This window comes from Orussus abietinus, unplaced genomic scaffold (assembly GCF_000612105.2).
Source record: "Orussus abietinus isolate OABI.00-Male unplaced genomic scaffold, Oabi_2.0 scaffold224, whole genome shotgun sequence".
Taxonomy (NCBI): Eukaryota; Metazoa; Arthropoda; class Insecta; order Hymenoptera; family Orussidae; genus Orussus; species Orussus abietinus.
Genome location: NW_019394370.1, coordinates 44,371 through 62,188, shown reverse-complemented (window position 1 = coordinate 62,188; position 17,818 = coordinate 44,371). Strand labels below are relative to the sequence as shown.

At 41.6% G+C, this 17,818-nt stretch overlaps 1 protein-coding gene across 1 annotated transcript; it reads left to right on the top strand.

The window, feature by feature from the left end:
* Window positions 1-6,272: 6,272 nt before the first annotated feature.
* On the top strand, window positions 6,273-14,737 carry LOC105700672 (homeobox protein SIX2). Its single transcript, XM_012426734.1, has 4 exons — window positions 6,273-6,616; window positions 8,191-8,652; window positions 13,868-14,193; window positions 14,559-14,737. The coding sequence occupies exons 1-4, from the start codon at window positions 6,273-6,275 to the stop codon at window positions 14,735-14,737; spliced, it is 1,311 nt and encodes a 436-aa protein (XP_012282157.1).
* The last annotated feature ends 3,081 nt before the right edge of the window (window positions 14,738-17,818 follow it).

Here is a 17,818-nt window from a genome sequence, read left to right as displayed (position 1 = left end):
CTGCTACGGAAAGGCGCGCTGAATTTATCTGAATTTACGTGGAAGATGCCCGGAGGGATTTCGCGCAAAGCTATTTTGGAATGCAATTAAACGCAGTACAGTGAAACTCAATACTGCTCCCTGCTCCCCGGCTCATGACTACGCGCACGGGTTTGCGAATGCCTGGGTGTCCCGGGTACAAACGATGTACTTCCAAACGACCTCCACGTTTTGCCACCCCAGAGATATTGCAAATCCCTCGATTCCTCGAAGAAGGATTTCCTGCGAAACTACGAGATTTTTAAGTCACTTCTTTCCTGTACAATGAAAATTCACGATGAATATTAGGGAAACTAAAGAAGTCTTTAAATAATTATTCGATGTATTAATTCCCAGAAAATCTAGCTCTTACAAGTTGCAAGTCAGAAAATAGTCTTGTATGTCAATATCCTTATTTTTTTTAGCTGGCAACAATTTGCAAAAGGATGCTTATCGGATTGTTCGCAGGTTGGATAATGATGTTTGCAGATACTTAAAAGATGGCGGATTTACAAAGGGGAAGGATTTGTTGTCAGCGTTTTCGCTGCGATAGAGGGTTCAGGGAATCATTTAAAGCACCCAGGCCAAGGGAGAAGAGAAATCCCGATCGTTTTGACAAGGAGGTTCATCCCTGTCCTCCCGGTGCCGCAGGAGGGTGCAGAGAGGAAGAGGGAAAATGGCGGCGTGGCGGAAACACGACACCAAATCGAAGGAGACGCCATCGCAAAGCGCGGCGCCGCCCCTTTATCATTGGTTCTTGCCTCTGCTACGGTATTATCTCCAGCCTATGCTGCTTGGCCACCAGTCGTAATAATACCCTTATAAAATCCTTATAAAAAAGAAACTGATTGACTTCATGTCCCAATACTTTTGGACCTTCCGAAGGTCTACGATAAATCTATAGATAATAAATTCTGGAAAATTATGAGAATATTACCTTCGTAAGGCTTATCGGATACCCTACTTAATCGGATTTTTTGATTGGGACGTCTTCGTCGCTTTTGCGTCGACAACGCGGCCGCCATTGTGGTCCCCGCTGGGGAGTTTCAGACCTTCAATTCCAAGCGAGGGTCTCAGGATTTCTCAACGGTGGTCGACATACGACGGCAATTAGTGCGAAAAAGGCGGAGAAGATTCAAAGGATTGACAAGGCGTGGCCAGAGCTCCTTGGTCCGGTCTTTCAAACGCTGAAAGACGTCTTCTCTCGCCTGCCAGGAACGGCGCTCATTGATCTACCCTGGGCCGGCTGCTCTCGGCTTCGCTATTTCCGGCACAACCCCGGATCATGTCATAACCGCATGTTAATAGTTAACTTTCCGGCAAGTAAAATCACCATCTTCGATTGCTAGAAACTATTGCCTAACTGTTATAAAATGTTTACCTTATAGAAGCCTCATGAACACACGGGAGGATTTGGAGTACAATGCAAAATTTAAGTTAGAAGAAATTAAGTTAGAAGTTAAATAAATAGAGAATTAGCAGATTCAGCTGAGATCATTAATACTAACAATAATCGGAATTCTGTGATAAAGGACCGCAATTTTCGGGTACGAGATGTGACTGAAAAATACCTATTTTTTTTTTCATTTTGTTTCGATATCCATTGCGGTGAACATTGAAATTAAATCTATGTGCGCGTAGTATGTGTGAGGTTGTATTAGGTAATCATACACACCAAGGCGAATTTTCTGAATGAGAAGCCGATCCCGGGGCGGGTGTATTTAGATTCAATCCGCCTAATGTACATCTAACGTTACGTTCCTCGTGCGGGCAAGGATCGTGTTTATACAAATGTATCATAATTCTATCCGAGCCACGAGCCGATTCTGGAAGGGACGGCGATGTGTAGGTACTTGCGATGAAATGGCATCTTTATTCTACACTGTTAAAAAAATTCATAAAATTTACACACTTTTAATACATAAGGTCGCAGTAAAATTATAAATTTTATGTCTTAATAGTGAATTAATATACATTTATTATACAGTTCTACGTAAATTTATAATTTCATAACATCGTGTTGTAATTTTGTGAAATTGCGGAGAAAAATGATAAATTTAAAATTCGAAAGTCATGTAGTACGCATTGTTTGCAAATTTTTTACATGAGTTTTTAATTTTATCGTCGTTTACATAAGTTTACTTTTAAACAAATTTAATCGAGAGATGACAAGTATCGGTGGTACTGACGGAGAAGCATTGTAGCGACATTCTTGAGTCCGAGAAATATTTAAATAATATTAAAAAAAATTCTGTCTCTAAAATCGACCTCGAATATGCCCGGGGCATATGTCAAATTTGTTTGTCTGCAGAAAAATCGTTTAAAATCAAGTCCTGATCGACACAAATTTATAACATATATTGTAAATTTATTACACATATGTATTAAATTTCTAATACATGTTATACATTTTATTTGACAATATGTTACAAAATTAGTCCGACCATGTCCGAATGAAACTTTCGACAAAAATGTTATAAAATTATCATTTTTTTTTTTTAAGTGTAGGAATCACGCCACTTTTGACATCGACGATCACCTGCCGTGAGAAATCCCGATGTCGAATAGCGCCCTGCTGTTTGGCGCAGTTACATGGTAATTGCAAGTGTTGTAAATTTAGTCGAATGCGATAGCACGGGGCGACTCGCTAGAATCACAATACGGTGTACGGTAACGTTGACATGTTCCGTTTCCGGTGTTTATTGGCCACCGACAAGACCTATGTGCGAATCCGCGACGAAGTCCCTGGATACGTCGATGTGAACGCGAGGAGGGAACCTGCAATTAAAACAGATCCCAAATTAAAGTATTATTAGTTAACATTGATATTTGTCAAAAAATAATACCGAACTACGAGTGTAAACAATTTTCGTCTAGGTACACCATTATGGCACGGCATTAATTATTGTGAAATTCTTTATGGCACAGTAGTAGATATATTATGAAAGGGAAAAGTGAAGAAGTTAACATTAACACAATTCACATAAACGGTTTCATTTCGTAACGTTTTCGTACAACCAGTATCGAGCGTATAAAGGCATTTCCTGGAATAATAATTAAGAAATATTAATAATATCTTATTAAAGAATTATTACTTTCTTTATCATATAAGTTTCACTTCCAACACACGTAGTGGTTCATGAACCAAATTGTTCATAAATACTGAGTGTAACTCTCAGGGCATTGAAGTTGAAGTTGAAGTAGGTTTGTAAGAATAGGATCTTTTTATTAATTCGCATGTGTATTCGAGTTTTATGAGAGAAAGTTGTATCTAAGAACGGTGTTGATAAATTTGTTAAGCTAGACGTCTCGTAAATAATTAATTGAACGTATTGAAATCTATTCGTTGGATTCAAGAGGTTACGTCACCGCTCGTAATATTTTCACGCGACGACCATGTTTAATGAACCTGTCGTCGGAACTTATTGATGTGTATTTTCGAAATATAGTTTAAGACTCGTACTGTAATCATTGGAACCAAGCACTGCCCAGGCAGGGCTGCGATAAAGAATAATGTTTTTTCTAGCCCGGCTCGATATAAATAATTAAAGAGAAACAATCCGCGCGTTATCTGGCAAGATAGCGAAACGTGAGTCCATTTCCTCGCCTCGGCCTACTGGAATGCAAGGAATGCATTATGTACTTGTTATAATTTTTTTTGTTTATATCTCAAAGTATGGTAAGTTATCCATTCAGACTGTAAATTGCGTCTCTTCCTTTACTCCCGTGATGTAGTCTAAAAATGAGTTCCATCGTTATCGAATCTCTTCTTTATGCGAGGATCTTTCGAAAACGAAACTTTCTATGAGTTTCGTAGACCGTTAAAGAAAATATTGTAATTTCACATTTTTTTTACATACTCCGGAAACATATATGTGTGTTATAAATTTAGTACATAAGTAGTTTAATTTTCCTACAAAAAAGTGTTATAAAATTTTCTTTTTAACAGGGTACCGTCCACATGGAATTGTTTCTCATTTACGTATTCCAATGTATTATCAAAAAGAATTATCGCAAAATTCAGTCGTTACGTTTCGACATCCAATCGCTATCGGTCGAACCGTATTGCGGAGGATCCATCAGGATATTTCGGGATCTCCTCGATGATTCGTACCTGCCTCATAATTTCATTACATACATGTGTACTAAATTTATAACACATGTTATATATTTACTTTGAACCTATGTCATAAAATTAGTATACCACGTCCGAATAAAACTTCCATCAAAAGTTATAAAATTCACAGAATCTTTTTAACAGTGTACCGTCCACACGGAATTCTCTCTCACTTAAGTATTCCTACGTATTATCAAAGAGAATTATCGCAAAATTCAGTCGTTACGTTTTTTCATTACATACGTGCGTACTAAATTTATAACACATGTCATATATTTAATTTGAACCTATGTCATAAAATTAGTATACCATGTCAGAATAAAACTTCCATCAAAAGTGTTATTAAATTCACCGAATTTTGTAATAGTGTACCATACGGAATTCTCTCTCACTTAAGTATTCCCACGTATTATCTAAAAGAAATATCGCAAAATGTTGCTATCGGTCGAAGCGCATCGCGTCGGATCCATCATGGTCCATCTTGGGCCAGGATCCGGATATCTCGGGATCTCCTCGATGACTCGTATCCGTCTCATAATTTCATTACATACGTGTGTACTAAATTTATAACACATGTCATATATTTCATTTAAACCTATGTCATAAAATTAGTATACCATGTCAGAATAAAACTTCCATCAAAAGTGTTATTAAATTCACCGAATTTTGTAATAGTGTACCATACGGAATTCTCTCTCACTCAAGTATTCCCACGTATTATCTAAAAGAAATATCGCAAAATTTCGCTATCGATCGAAGCGCATCGCGTCGGATCCATCATGGTCCATCTTGGGCCAGGATCCGGATATCTCGGGATCTCCTCGATGATTCGTACCTGCCTGGCAGGCCTCGGTGGATGCAGACGCGTTACAAGGGGGCTATCGTTAGCCGGAGGGTAGGGGGTTGCGCCGCCCTCTGGCTGCGCCAATGAGAACCTCGGCATCCCGCCTGGCGACCAATCGGCGCGCGGCCGCCCCGACCCGGGCCGGCTTCGCGCCGGGGACCGAAAAAAACCACGCCGCTTCTGCATCGCATTACCAGCCGAGTAGTGTTCGCTTACTAACTTGGTGACTTGGTCACTCAGTGAGTGTGCCTTGTTCCGAAGGACTTCGCCGATCGCGACCTTAGCTCCGATTTCCGCCGATTTCCGCCGATTCGCGCGAAGACGTCGAGGATGCCACAGCCCGCCGGAGAAGGGTCCAAAGAGTCGGTTAGGACATGAAGTCCTCGAGGGACCTGGACGATACCCGCGACGAGGGTTTTATCACAAAAAAAGGCATCCCCGGGGGTCGGTCTCGAGGATCCCCTTGACGAAGACGTCTTCGTCGCGCCTCGTCAGAAAGGAGCGCGAGCATGGCGACGTGGTGAAATCCCAGCAGTGTGGATTTCCTCCTCGGGTTAATCAACAAAGATAAGCTTTGAGATCGAGAAGCTCGAGAAAGTGGTGTTCACGTGCGACGTTTGGATGCCTTCCGAGTATCCAAATAATTGAGGTTTATCATGAGTTTGGAGAAATTCTTCGACTTTGTTGGATTTAGAACGTTCCCGAGTGTTCGATGCAGGGTCAAGTTGGACCGGAAAGCGTCCGATTGGCTTTGAAAAGGAATTCCCTCGGGCGCGGCGACACCGAATCGCGAAGTCCTGCTCGAAGCTTAGATGAAGAACGACTCGAAGGAGCGTCGTAGGATAATAGATTAAACAAAAGGTTCTCCGAATTCTCCGTCCACTTCGGGCGGGAGATCGCCGGCGGTCGTCGGATTGTGACTCGGTGAATGGCGACGACTCCGCCGAGAGCTGTTCAATGGATTGTGTACATTTGGTCGTGCGAGTCGCAACAATGAGCTCGGTTGTATCGGGCGTGCAAGTGTAACGGAAGTTCGATGGTAACTACCGGTCGTTTGATTAGAGAATTCCTACGTCGGAGTGTCGGCTCGTCCTCTACCTCCAGTCGACGTCCTCGAGGGTTCTTTCGTAAAGAATAATCCCCTCAACGGGCAAAAGACGCGCGAAACGCTCGAAGGAGGACGCGAAAAGACGGTTTCGATTCCTCCGGTGAACTTAACTTCGGCGGCTCCACGGCGATTCCGGATAAACGGTGATTCTTGCCTTTTGTTCATCAAAATCCCGTGTTCCAAGAATGTCTGAGAGCTCGGACCAACTTTCCTCACCGAGCAGCGAGTGCAACAGTCAAATGGGAGCAGTGCACCGCAACGTCGGGTCCGCCAGGTCGTACAACGGCACGGCTATGACCGGTCTGCCGTTGAATCACCATTCTCATCCCCAGAATTTAACCCCCACGTCTTCGGGCAGTCCTCGGTATCCTCAGGATTTGCCCACCTGTAGTGCTTCGAGCGTCTCCTCCAACGTCGGCAGCGTCGGCAGCCTCCCCCTCGACGGGACCTCCACCAACTTCACCCCCGAACAGATTTCCTGCATGTGCGAGGCGCTTTCCCAGAGTCAGGACATCGAGAAACTCACGAGGTAATTGTCACATATAGGGATAACGCAAGTAAATCCGAGGATTTGCTCAATACTTTCATTTCGATACCGAACACTGTAGGCTGCGAGACGTACACTGAGCAAAACATGTAATGTTATGGGAAATTAATTATTTGCGACGATCAAAATGTTTTTTTGATAAGGACATTTCTAGGCTCCAGGGATATTGATTTCTCTGATTGATGAAAAGGTCAGGACATCGAGAAACTCACGAGGTAATTGTCACATGTAGGGATAACGCAAGTAAATCCGAGGATTTACTCAATAATTTCGTTTCGATGCGGAGAAGTTTAGGCTGCGAGACGTACACTGAGCAAAACATGTAATGTTATGGGAAATTAATTATTTGCGACAATCGAAATGTTTTTTGATAAAGACATTTCTAGGTTTCAGGGATATTGATTTCCCTGATTGATGAAAGAGTCAAGACGTCGAGAAACTCACGAGGTAATTGTCACATGTAGGGATAACACAAGTAAAGCCGAGGATTTACTCGATACTTTCATTTAAATACCGAACACTGTAGGCTGCGAGACATACACTCAGCAAAACATGTATTTTTTATGCGAAATTAATTATTTGCGGCAATCGAAATGTTTTTTTGATAAGGACATTTCTAGGCTCCAGGGAAATTGATTTTGTGGGTATCACTGGCGTTGCGAGTCGACCGATGATAATTGCGTATCGAGTGGAAATGGTTTTACGAAAGATGTGTCATGTACAAAGTTGGAATCGAGGATTGACATTATCAATGGAGGGTATATAATTTTTTTTTTATAAAATGTATTCGTCTCAAAAGAGACAGAAAGGAAACATGACATTTATTATAAATCTATCACATTATACTGTGGTACAAGAATGTTATTAATTCTTCCAGTCTTTTACCTTTCGAAATGAGTCAACTTTTCATTGCAAGACGAATGTATCGGGGAAATCTAATGGTAATGAATAATAATGTTGGTAGTACGTAGGAAACACGTGGTTGCAATATTCTTTACTTGCGACGTAAATCGTATGTCGTCCATTTGATCGAGTAGTAAGTAGATCATTTTGGCAATTGCTATAAATTGATTTGCTAATTTGTAAAGCATTTTATCTCAGCGAAGTTTTCCAGTGTTACATTTACGTTTAACGTAATTTTAATAATCGCTGGCGTCAGTGTCCTTATTTCTGCAGCAAGCGCAAGACTTCGTCAGCATTGCTACCTTTCGCTAAGAACTGAAATATATATTCTTTCCATATATCCGTATTTGTTTGTAACTATATGAAAGTCGCAGTTGTTGGCCGCAACGCGCAGGAGCGTGCGCCAATTAAAAATATTAATTATTTATATTACGATGTTTGAAAGGGGACACTCCACGGCCCTTCTTATCGATGACAACTAGTCATAATAAGTGGCATATTTTCGCAGCTGTTCAAACACCCGAATCGTAAATTTGCGTCGCATGCTCACTTTATACGTACATTATATCTATTCAGAGAAAAGCAGGCTGTTTAATTTCAACAAGCGTGAATAAATGACATGTCGATAATCGTAGGGAAATTTTCGTTTCCAGTTTCCTCTGGTCCCTTCCACCCGGTGAGCTTTTGCGAGGTGGCGAAAGCGTTCTGATGGCGAGGGCGGAGGTGGCCTTCCACAGAGGGGCTTATCACGAGCTGTACTCGATCCTGCAAAGTCACCCCTTTTCACCGAGACGACACTCGGATTTGCAGCAGATGTGGTACAAGTCTCATTACTGCGAGGCCGAGAAAGTTCGCGGCCGACCCCTAGGTGCAGTCGACAAGTACCGTTTGCGAAAAAAGTACCCGCTCCCGAAAACTATCTGGGACGGGGAGGAGACCGTCTATTGTTTCAAGGAACGCTCCAGGAAAGCCCTGAAGGAGTGCTACGTAAGAAATAGGTACCCGACGCCGGACGAGAAGAAGAACCTCGCCGTGACGACCGGACTTACCCTCACGCAAGTCTCCAATTGGTTTAAGAATCGTCGGCAGAGGGATCGCACCCCACAAACGAGACAGTGAGTAGTCTTATCAATTTTTATCAACGAGAACTGAAAACGCGTCTCCACCTACGAGACCTTGGGCACGTTGAAACGAAAATTAGGGGCAATTTCTGCTAGAAGAAAAAAACAGAAAAATTGAAAAAATACCGACAATATGATTAGTAACCGTAGATGGAATTTCTCGGAATATGATCTTATAGGAACTAACTTAACATAGGAATTTTATTGTTCAATTAATACATGGTTCGCTGGGGATTTTACCGGTTGTATCAATAGTTGGAATTTTTTTCGAGAGAGAATTTCGCATCTTTCAAGGTTTGACACGGATCCTAGATACTAGGGATCTCGAAATCCGGACCAGATTTGGTAGTTTATAGTTCTTCGAGAGACTGGAAATTGAGAGGGTGGGTTTTGGAGTGCACATTTTCGAGTTGCCGCTTTTGAATGTCCCGAGAAGCAGGGCGAGGCACCCTTAGAGCGAAATCGGCGGGTACGTGCCCGGCACGTGTATCGACGGGGGTTCTTCTCTTTCGGAGGAGCAACAAGTGTTTCGACGTGTGTCACGGTCGGTCGTTTCAAGACCCTTGGCCAGCTTTCCTCGGTAAATCATGTTAAGAGCGATTTATTGCCTTCGTTTTTACGAAATTCCTGTACCCCGAATCTACCCCCGATGACCTGCGATTTTCAACCCTGAATGAAGTCCTTTGACAGGAAATTCTGAAAGAAAAACATATGTTCCAACATTTATTTAATTCATCAATCTCGTCGAATTTTCCCACGTAATCATCTAGTCCAAGCTCAGCGAAAGGTTGAAAGTGCAGAAAGTGCAGGTCTTATAATCGAGGCGAAATTTCCTTTATCAACGTCGACGGTCGTATGTAGAAGATAAACGCGATCATATCCCGCTGTAAGATTAGAACTTGTATACCTATCCATGCGATTACATCGCGTTTCGTTATAGTTAGTGGTTTTGCACATAAGTTAAGACCCGAGAGATGTAATCGCACTTGGATAACGTCGGACGCGTGGTCAACCCTTGTTGATAGATGCAACGCCATCAACAAATGACTACGAGATTACGAATTCTCGAAAATTCCTGTGGCATTTCTATCATTAGGTTCGTCAACCCGAACGAGTACTACCAGGACGTTTTTTGACGAATAATTAAGATTCTTGTGATGATTTAAATTGCAGTGACATAACATAGAAGCATGTCGAATTATTAGTAGAAGCAATTACAGTATTGTTTTTTATTACATCACTGTGATAACACTCGATGACTTTTCCCTCCAGGTTTCACTTCTTGAAAACCCATGAAATTTCAATTTTACGATAATTTGTTTACAGCTATTTTCAACAATTTTGATAAAAAATGAAATTTCGCGAGTCTCAGGACCTACCTTAGGGTCTCCTTATTCATGTGGTAAAATTTGAAACAAATCGGTACACCCAATTCGGAGAAAAGTTTCATGAACGTTTGACCCCTAAGATGCCACTTTCACACCCCCTTAATCAGATCCCGAATCTTTTTAAGCACCTTAAATTACAGTTTATCTACGGGAAATGAAATTTAATATCTGAATTTTCAATTAATCGGATCTTTAGGGCAATCATCTCGTTTCAAGCGGCCTTTCCTTTGATCGCTCCCGCGAAGGGGGTCGCCAAGACAACAATGGCGGTCGCGGCTAAATTCGTTCCGTGCGTTAGATGCGATAATGAAATCGGTGGAAATGATTCTCCTCCGAATGCCACTCTAGGACGGGTTCGATAAGCTGTTGCGATTCGATAGCGCGTTTCAGTGGGACCGGTGGGTAACACGCGTGTGCGTGTGTCAGGAGAAAGAAGGAGCGAACACAGCGTTGTTATGTCTACGAGAGAGTGGCACCGGTCAGGGTGTTCTGCTTTGAGAGCATTCTCCAAATTTCGGCCCACCGGTCCCTTTCGGTCGATAATTAATTCAGGGATATCAAAGAAATTAACCGTAGTTATTTATGATCTTAGGTGTGTAAACTTTGCGGGAATTTCAAATACTCACGAGTTCTTATGGGGACACCTCTTCGTGTTCTCTATCTCAAGAAGAGATACGCATTATCGTTCGGATGACGCTATGTGGGATCACTTCTCGGTGCAACATCTCGTTATGTCTGGTCACATCATGATTCGTTATCCCGTAACATGATACCGTGACATTTCATTACACATTTGTAATTGTAACTCTAGTTTAATACTGAGAAAATAAAATTGGTTCACTCTAAGAAATACGCATTGCTTCAACGAAACTTTGTGACTAAGTACGTCTAACGAAATGTTAAATTGAGTAAAGAGAATTATTTTATTGAATCAAGGGAAGGTGAAGTGGTACCTGATAATAGATATTTTGTTCGATGGACAATCTGCTTTGATCGGGCCAACATTTTCTAAAAATTGAAATAAAATAAGTATAGTCTGGGAGCAATGATTAGCAGGATTGGGCCAAATTGACTATTAATGCATAAAAAATTAACTCTTGTCATTTGATATACTTGCTGACATTTCTACCAAAAATGTAGGCGACTGAACCAACTTTTTCTTATTTGAGGCAATCAGACGATAGATTGTTAGAACTGCACGTTTGAATGAAATAATTTGTTTAAATTAAATATATCCATTTTTCTTCCTCCTAACGAAATAATTGTATCTTACAATCATATATGATTCGTCCAACAATAAGTATGTGAATATATAATTGTTTCAGTCAACTGATCTTTTTTCTCACGGAATGAGAGCAATTATTTGTTCACGATAACGAGATAAATTCTTTCCCCCCCAATATTATTTTCTTCAACTCGAGAGTAGAGTTCATAAACAACGCAATCTCGGTGTAGTCTACTCTTCTTTCATGGAGTGGTTTTCTTTTATTGTCTTCGTCGTAAGAAATTTTTCCATTATGTAGCCGCGGCTCTTTCCAGAAAGAATGGAAAATGGTGGCGGCTCCTGCGCGCATCTTTCTTGCGCAATGGCGGAAAGATCGGCGAACGGACCATGGTTGGGACATGGTTTCCGGATACCAAGGTCCCATGGTACCCCTCAGGGTCTCTCTCGCTCTTTCGTATGGCCCTAGGAAAAGGAAACGCGACGCCCCATTACCGTTTTATGGCAGAGCTTCGGTTACATCTCCCGTTTCACCATTGAGCTGTTCGCACTACCAATAGTTTACTATATAAAGGCCAACCGGTCCTTATTCGATTTATCTGTTACGCCCGTACTTTCCTCCCTCTCCGTCCGTCCATCTTGTCGCGCAGGCGTGAATCGGCTCGAGCGAGGAGCACCCATGAAGCGTCGCGACGCTCCTCACAGGGACCCTCCCCATCGTTTCGGGCAAAGGTGCGACCCCTCTCGAGAAATCTGGAAATTCTCTTCTTTAATCCCGGTTTTTACCACCTAACCGAAAGGACACGAAAAAAAAAAAACGGGAACCCAGGTCGAATGGTCCCGCGGCATTCATTTTCCCGTCCATCCTGGCCATGGCGGATGTTTCAATCTCGACCGAAATCGCGCATGGTGTCGAAGATTATTCCCGGCGATGTAAAAGGGAATCGGTTCTCTCTCCGTGCTTCGGTTCTTTAAATCCGGACCTTGAAATGCATCCGTAAAAAAATATAAAAATTGTCGCGCCACCGAGAGGGGTTGAAACGCCGCAAAGACCGACGGCTGCGGACGTGGGCGGAGCTCCGCTCGCCAGGGCCGACTTTGTCCAGAATCCAGGCTATTGCCCACTTTTATCCACTTTATCGTTTTATCATTCATCGGGGGAGGTTTTTATCATCCAAATGCGGATAGTTAATTTCCAAGCGAACCATTTATATAGACACAGAGCGGAGTTCCGGTCGCGTAGGACGACTTTGCCCAGAATCCGGGCTATTGCATACTTTTATCCACTTTATCGTTTTATCATTTCTCGGGGGAGGTTTTTATCATCCAAATGCCGATAGTTAATTTCCAAGGGAAACATTTATAAAGATACTTAGGGCCGACTTTGCCCAGAATCCGGGCTATTGCTCACTTTTATCCACTTTATCGTCTTATCATTCATCGGGGGACGTTTTTATCATCGAAATGCCGATAGTTAGTTTCCAAGGGAAACATTTATAAAGATACTTAGGGCCGACTTTGCCCAGAATTCGGGCTATTGCCCACTTTTATCCACTTCTGAATCCATCTTCTGAAAATAATGATCCTTTGTTTATTACGGAGTACCGTGGGGCTTTGAAAGTAATAATTCGTTGTTAATTATGGAGTACCGGGAGACTAGAAGGATACAGTTCCTGTCAACTAAGGGACATAGTTAGTTAGGGACATCTATAGTTCTGGACCTCACGGGGCCGCAATCTGGTCACTGGTGCCCTGCGTGACGTCGGCCCTGTCGGGCTCGCACTGACCGCCGGAGCACGCACGTGCGTTACGCCGACGTGTCGCACACGTATTTAGACTTTTCACTTGTGTCGCTTACACGCACAAGTTTTAGTACCGCACTCACCCACACGTCTTTATATCCTGCGTCCGTACACTCGCGTGTCGGCGGCGAAGGACACGGGACGGCGGGTGGAGGTGCTCACGAGACGGCGAACAATGCGAGAAACGACCGTTCCTTCGGGCCCGGTCGCACTTAGGGCCCCGGGAGGTTCTCGGAACTTGGACCGAAAAACCATGTGTGCCACCGAGGAACCGAAAGCTAATTGTCGGGCCTCCGGGAGTCCCGGGTCCCTCGGGACCCCATTCGTTCTCGTCGCTAAGACAATCGGCGGGCCCGCCTTTTCGGGCCTGCTAGACTCATTTTTTCTCCCTCGCCCTAGGATTTCCTCTTTTTTCAAAAGTCAACTCCGGACACGACTCGGGGAATTGCGCCGACCTGTGACCGTCGGACTCCAGGGCCGACTGTCAAGGTTTGGCTTTGGGAGAACGAATCGATGCACTGAAAAAAAAAAAAAAAACAAAAAAAAAATGATTAGTTGACCAAAACAATTATATACACATATTGTTGCCTAAACCATATACGATTGCAAGAAATAATTGTTTCGTAGGGCAGAAAAATTGGTGTCGTTGATTTAGAGGAATTTCCTTTACTCAATCTGAAATTCCTTTGGACGTATTTGATCACAGGATTTTGTTGCCGCAATGCATAATTTCTTTGAGTGGTTAAGAGACTCGGTAGAGTTTCGCGCGAAATATATAATTAATTTGATTTTTTCAGAGAAATGCTGTCGTTGACTTGTCAAAGCAGCAGCAACGGCAACGAAAATGGTCCTGGCAGCAACGGCGGGAGCCATCAGTCGCTGCAGACCCTTGACTCGGGGAGTCCCAACCTTACGATGTCGCCATTGTCGACGATGGGAATGTCACCGGTGACAATGAATCCATGCAGCCCGATGGGCATGAGTCCCATGGGACCTCATCATCACGGCTACCCGACCCCCGTGACACCTTCCTCCATGCACACGACGCATCCTCATAATGGCGGCCTCAGTCCCATGAACGACGTCAAAACTCTGTGCTATGGGCGAGGTGTTTATGACAGTGGTAAGATAATTATCCACGAGCTCGAGTAATTGATATAACCTATGACAGGAAATTCACTTGTCAAAGCTACGGTCCATTCATTAATTATTCATCTTGCCGGACATAATTTATAACGGGGAATTCATTTATCGCGGATACGTTACAATGATTAATTAATTATCTAGGTACTCTCCCGAATCGTGTTTACCTCATATGCCTCATCTTCGCGTAAAACATTTATTTTTTACTTTGTACTGTATTTTTTGAAGTCGGTTTCGTTTTTTATTTAAGCTTTTATAGAACAAAAGGAACAATTGGTTCGGGGTATGGGGTATTAAAGACACATGTTTCGATTACTTAAGATGATTGGTTATTATTGTTAACAGGAAAGGACGTGGAACAGAGCCCCGTGTACTACTCGAGTCACTCGAGTATGCATCATCAGTACTATCAGCAGAGCCATCATCAGATGATGAGCGGATCCCATCATCACCATCATCACCATCAGCAGGGCATGTCGGCAGGATACGAAATCATGTTGCCACCCCCGCAACATTCGATGTGACCCTTGGATTGCGATTATCCTCGCGATAATTAGGACTATGTACATCCTGGTGATGACGCAATCTCGCACGTTCTTGCATCGATTTTCCATCTCTTCGAGGATGACCACGAAGATTAAGTATCTCGTCTCCTACGCGCGAATCTCTGGGAACTAGTGTGGATTAATTGTTTATCCATCGAATGGTGGCCCCTGATCGAAAGACTACACGGAGAGGATTTTTTATCAAGTAATCCCCAAGGATTCTGTGAATATCCGTAGAATGTGCAGTAACCGTGGTATATAATTACGTATTAAGGAAATTAAGCGAGTGTTTGCAACGGATATGACAAATCGAGCGTAAGGATATGTAAGATGCAATTTTCGTCATTGGCAAATGCAGGTTTATCGCTAGTTGGTCTTATTATTGTAAAATCATGACTTTAGGCACTGCGATTGGTTAAGGTCCTAGGGAAGATCTACGTATAAGTTTTGTGTAAGCATCGTTCCCCAAATAATGATTTCCCAGTTTAATTCTTTGTAAGTAGATCGAAAGAAGTACAACTTTTTCTAGGATACGTTTACAGCAGCGTGCTAATACGTGTAATGTGTTACCAAAAGAATCGAGCCCTCGAACTTTTATCCAAGATGAATAAAGCCATTCGAGTCAAATCAATTTAGCACAAGGACTACTGAGAGACCAATGTCTAAGGCCATACTTCTATCACCGTGGTCTGATTAGTGATTAGTGATTAGTGAACCTTCATTACGGACCAGGCTCTTTCGGAAGCAGCAAAACTTTCATAAATACGTGAAATCGACTTATCACGGAGAATCGAGGTATCACACGTGTGTAACGCTGGTAACGATCCCTAGTAGCACAAAATATTTGCCCTATATTTTCTATATATTTAATGAATATCCTACATTTTGTAAATATTTACCAGACATTTGAAATATTTGCCAAACGTTTACTTTAGAATATTATCTCTATAATATTTATATGATGTTAGCTCCATGTGTTTTCATAATATTTTTCTACCAGATATACAAAATATTTCGTTTCATTTTAATATAAATATTTCTTAAATATTATTTGCCGAATACATTGTAAATGTTTTCAAAATATTTAAAATCAAAATCACACGTTTTGCTCCCATAATGAAATAGCGGAAGGGAAATATTACAAAAGTTTCTCGTGTTAATTGATACCAAATGAAGTGTCCGATAATAGTCGTGAAGTAAAAAATGTATTTTTATTATCTTCACCAGTTAAAAAATATAATCCTTCTATATGTTTATAAATTATTGAAACTAAATATGTCATTGAGATTTTCAAGAAATATTTCAAATATCTTCGAATGAAGTCCACAAGAAATCTTAAAAAATCTGTCCCTTGAGATGTTTAGCAAAGATTACAAAGAGATATTTATAAATTATTCTGTGCTACTGGGGATGCGTTAAAAAAATACCCGTTAAATTGATGTACACTAAAATCACGTGTTTTTGTGGAAATAGCATTTTCTAATAACCGGAGCGAAGTTCAGGATTTCTTTCATGATCTTAGTACATATACCATGCCACTACACGTTGTATAGTGATTACTCGGCATTCTCTCCATGTGCTGGTGGTTAATCATATTTCGAATGGAGTCCGCACCCATGTTCGGGTCTTGGCCAATGGGAGCTAAAGATGCCGTAAAAAAGACTGGGTGGAGTTAGAAACTGGTTTTCCTTATTCACCCTACTCAAGATACTCCCCTAGAAGAAATGGCGACCGAATGCAGCTGACTTTCAGCTGCACGCACGATTCAACCGGGTGCTTTTCTTTGGAACGGATTGGCATACATTGCCGACATGTTGCACCATTGGTGGATTTCGGACCCTTTTGTTAAAACCGAGCCCGATGCTTTCCGAAGTTCTTGGGCGGAAAGAATGTACCGGATGTAATATGTCGGCCTTGCATTGTCGCGCCTTAGTATTTAAAGTAATTCCTTCTTCTTGCCAGGAAGGCCAGAAATTACCTCTCGAGATGTTTTACACGTTTATGCTTGACGATTACTCCATTTTACTTAACTTGTATTCCACATAAGTACTCTAAATAGGGGTTAGATGTCAACGAGGTTCCAGGTACGATCGTTTACCAATTTATTTTCGAGTTTGATCGAGAAGTAAATTTGAGGTCTACGGTAAAGTTAAATGAGAAATCGTTACGTATCTTTCGGTTAATTAGTTTAAGGGGAATTGATTCTCGTACTTATCCAGATTAGCCGAGCTCCGCGGCAGAAATTATCGCACAATTTTTCTTGTGTTCTTAATTTCAATCGGAGTAGCAATGTATTATTGATAAATTAGCAGGAACAACGAAGGATTATTATGAATGAAGGTTGCGATGATTGATTTGCTGGAAATAAAACCAAACGATGATGGGCATATCTCTATCTAAAAAATTATCGGTCCTAAGAATATTATACATGGTATTGCTATGTAAAGATTAACTCATTAGCAGATTCGCGTAAAATGAAGAAACTTTAATGGGGGAACATCAAAGAGTAACGTGATTAAAGTGGAACGTTTCTATGTAGGTAAGTGTAACGAAGCGTTGAAATAAAAATTGAAAAGCACACTCAATGTGCTTTTCAATTTTTATTTCAACGCTTATTTCAATGGCACTTCTTTCTATGGAGATCTTTCATTTATCCCGAAGAGATATTGAAAAAGGCCTTTGATCATTTTTTTTTTGGAATGTATGTACCTTTGGGTACCAAGTTATTGAACAGACATTTTTTGTCATTGACACAGGAGTTAAGCGTATTTATGAATACATTTAATGATGCACACGACTCCAGCGATTTTTCAGTACTTTACTGTGATTACGATTCCGAGCGTATTTCTAAACCGATCGATTCCAATGAAGGCTCGTTTTAAAGATAAAATGATTACGGGTGATTACATGGGAGCGATTTTCGATAAGTGGTCGTTTTTATATAAAAGAATTGTTGATTCCGTGGAGCACCATTTTCATACTTTAAATTCATTTTAAATAAATTTCAAATAATTGTTTCATTCATCTAAAGTATGTTTAAAAATTGAAAAATATAAAATT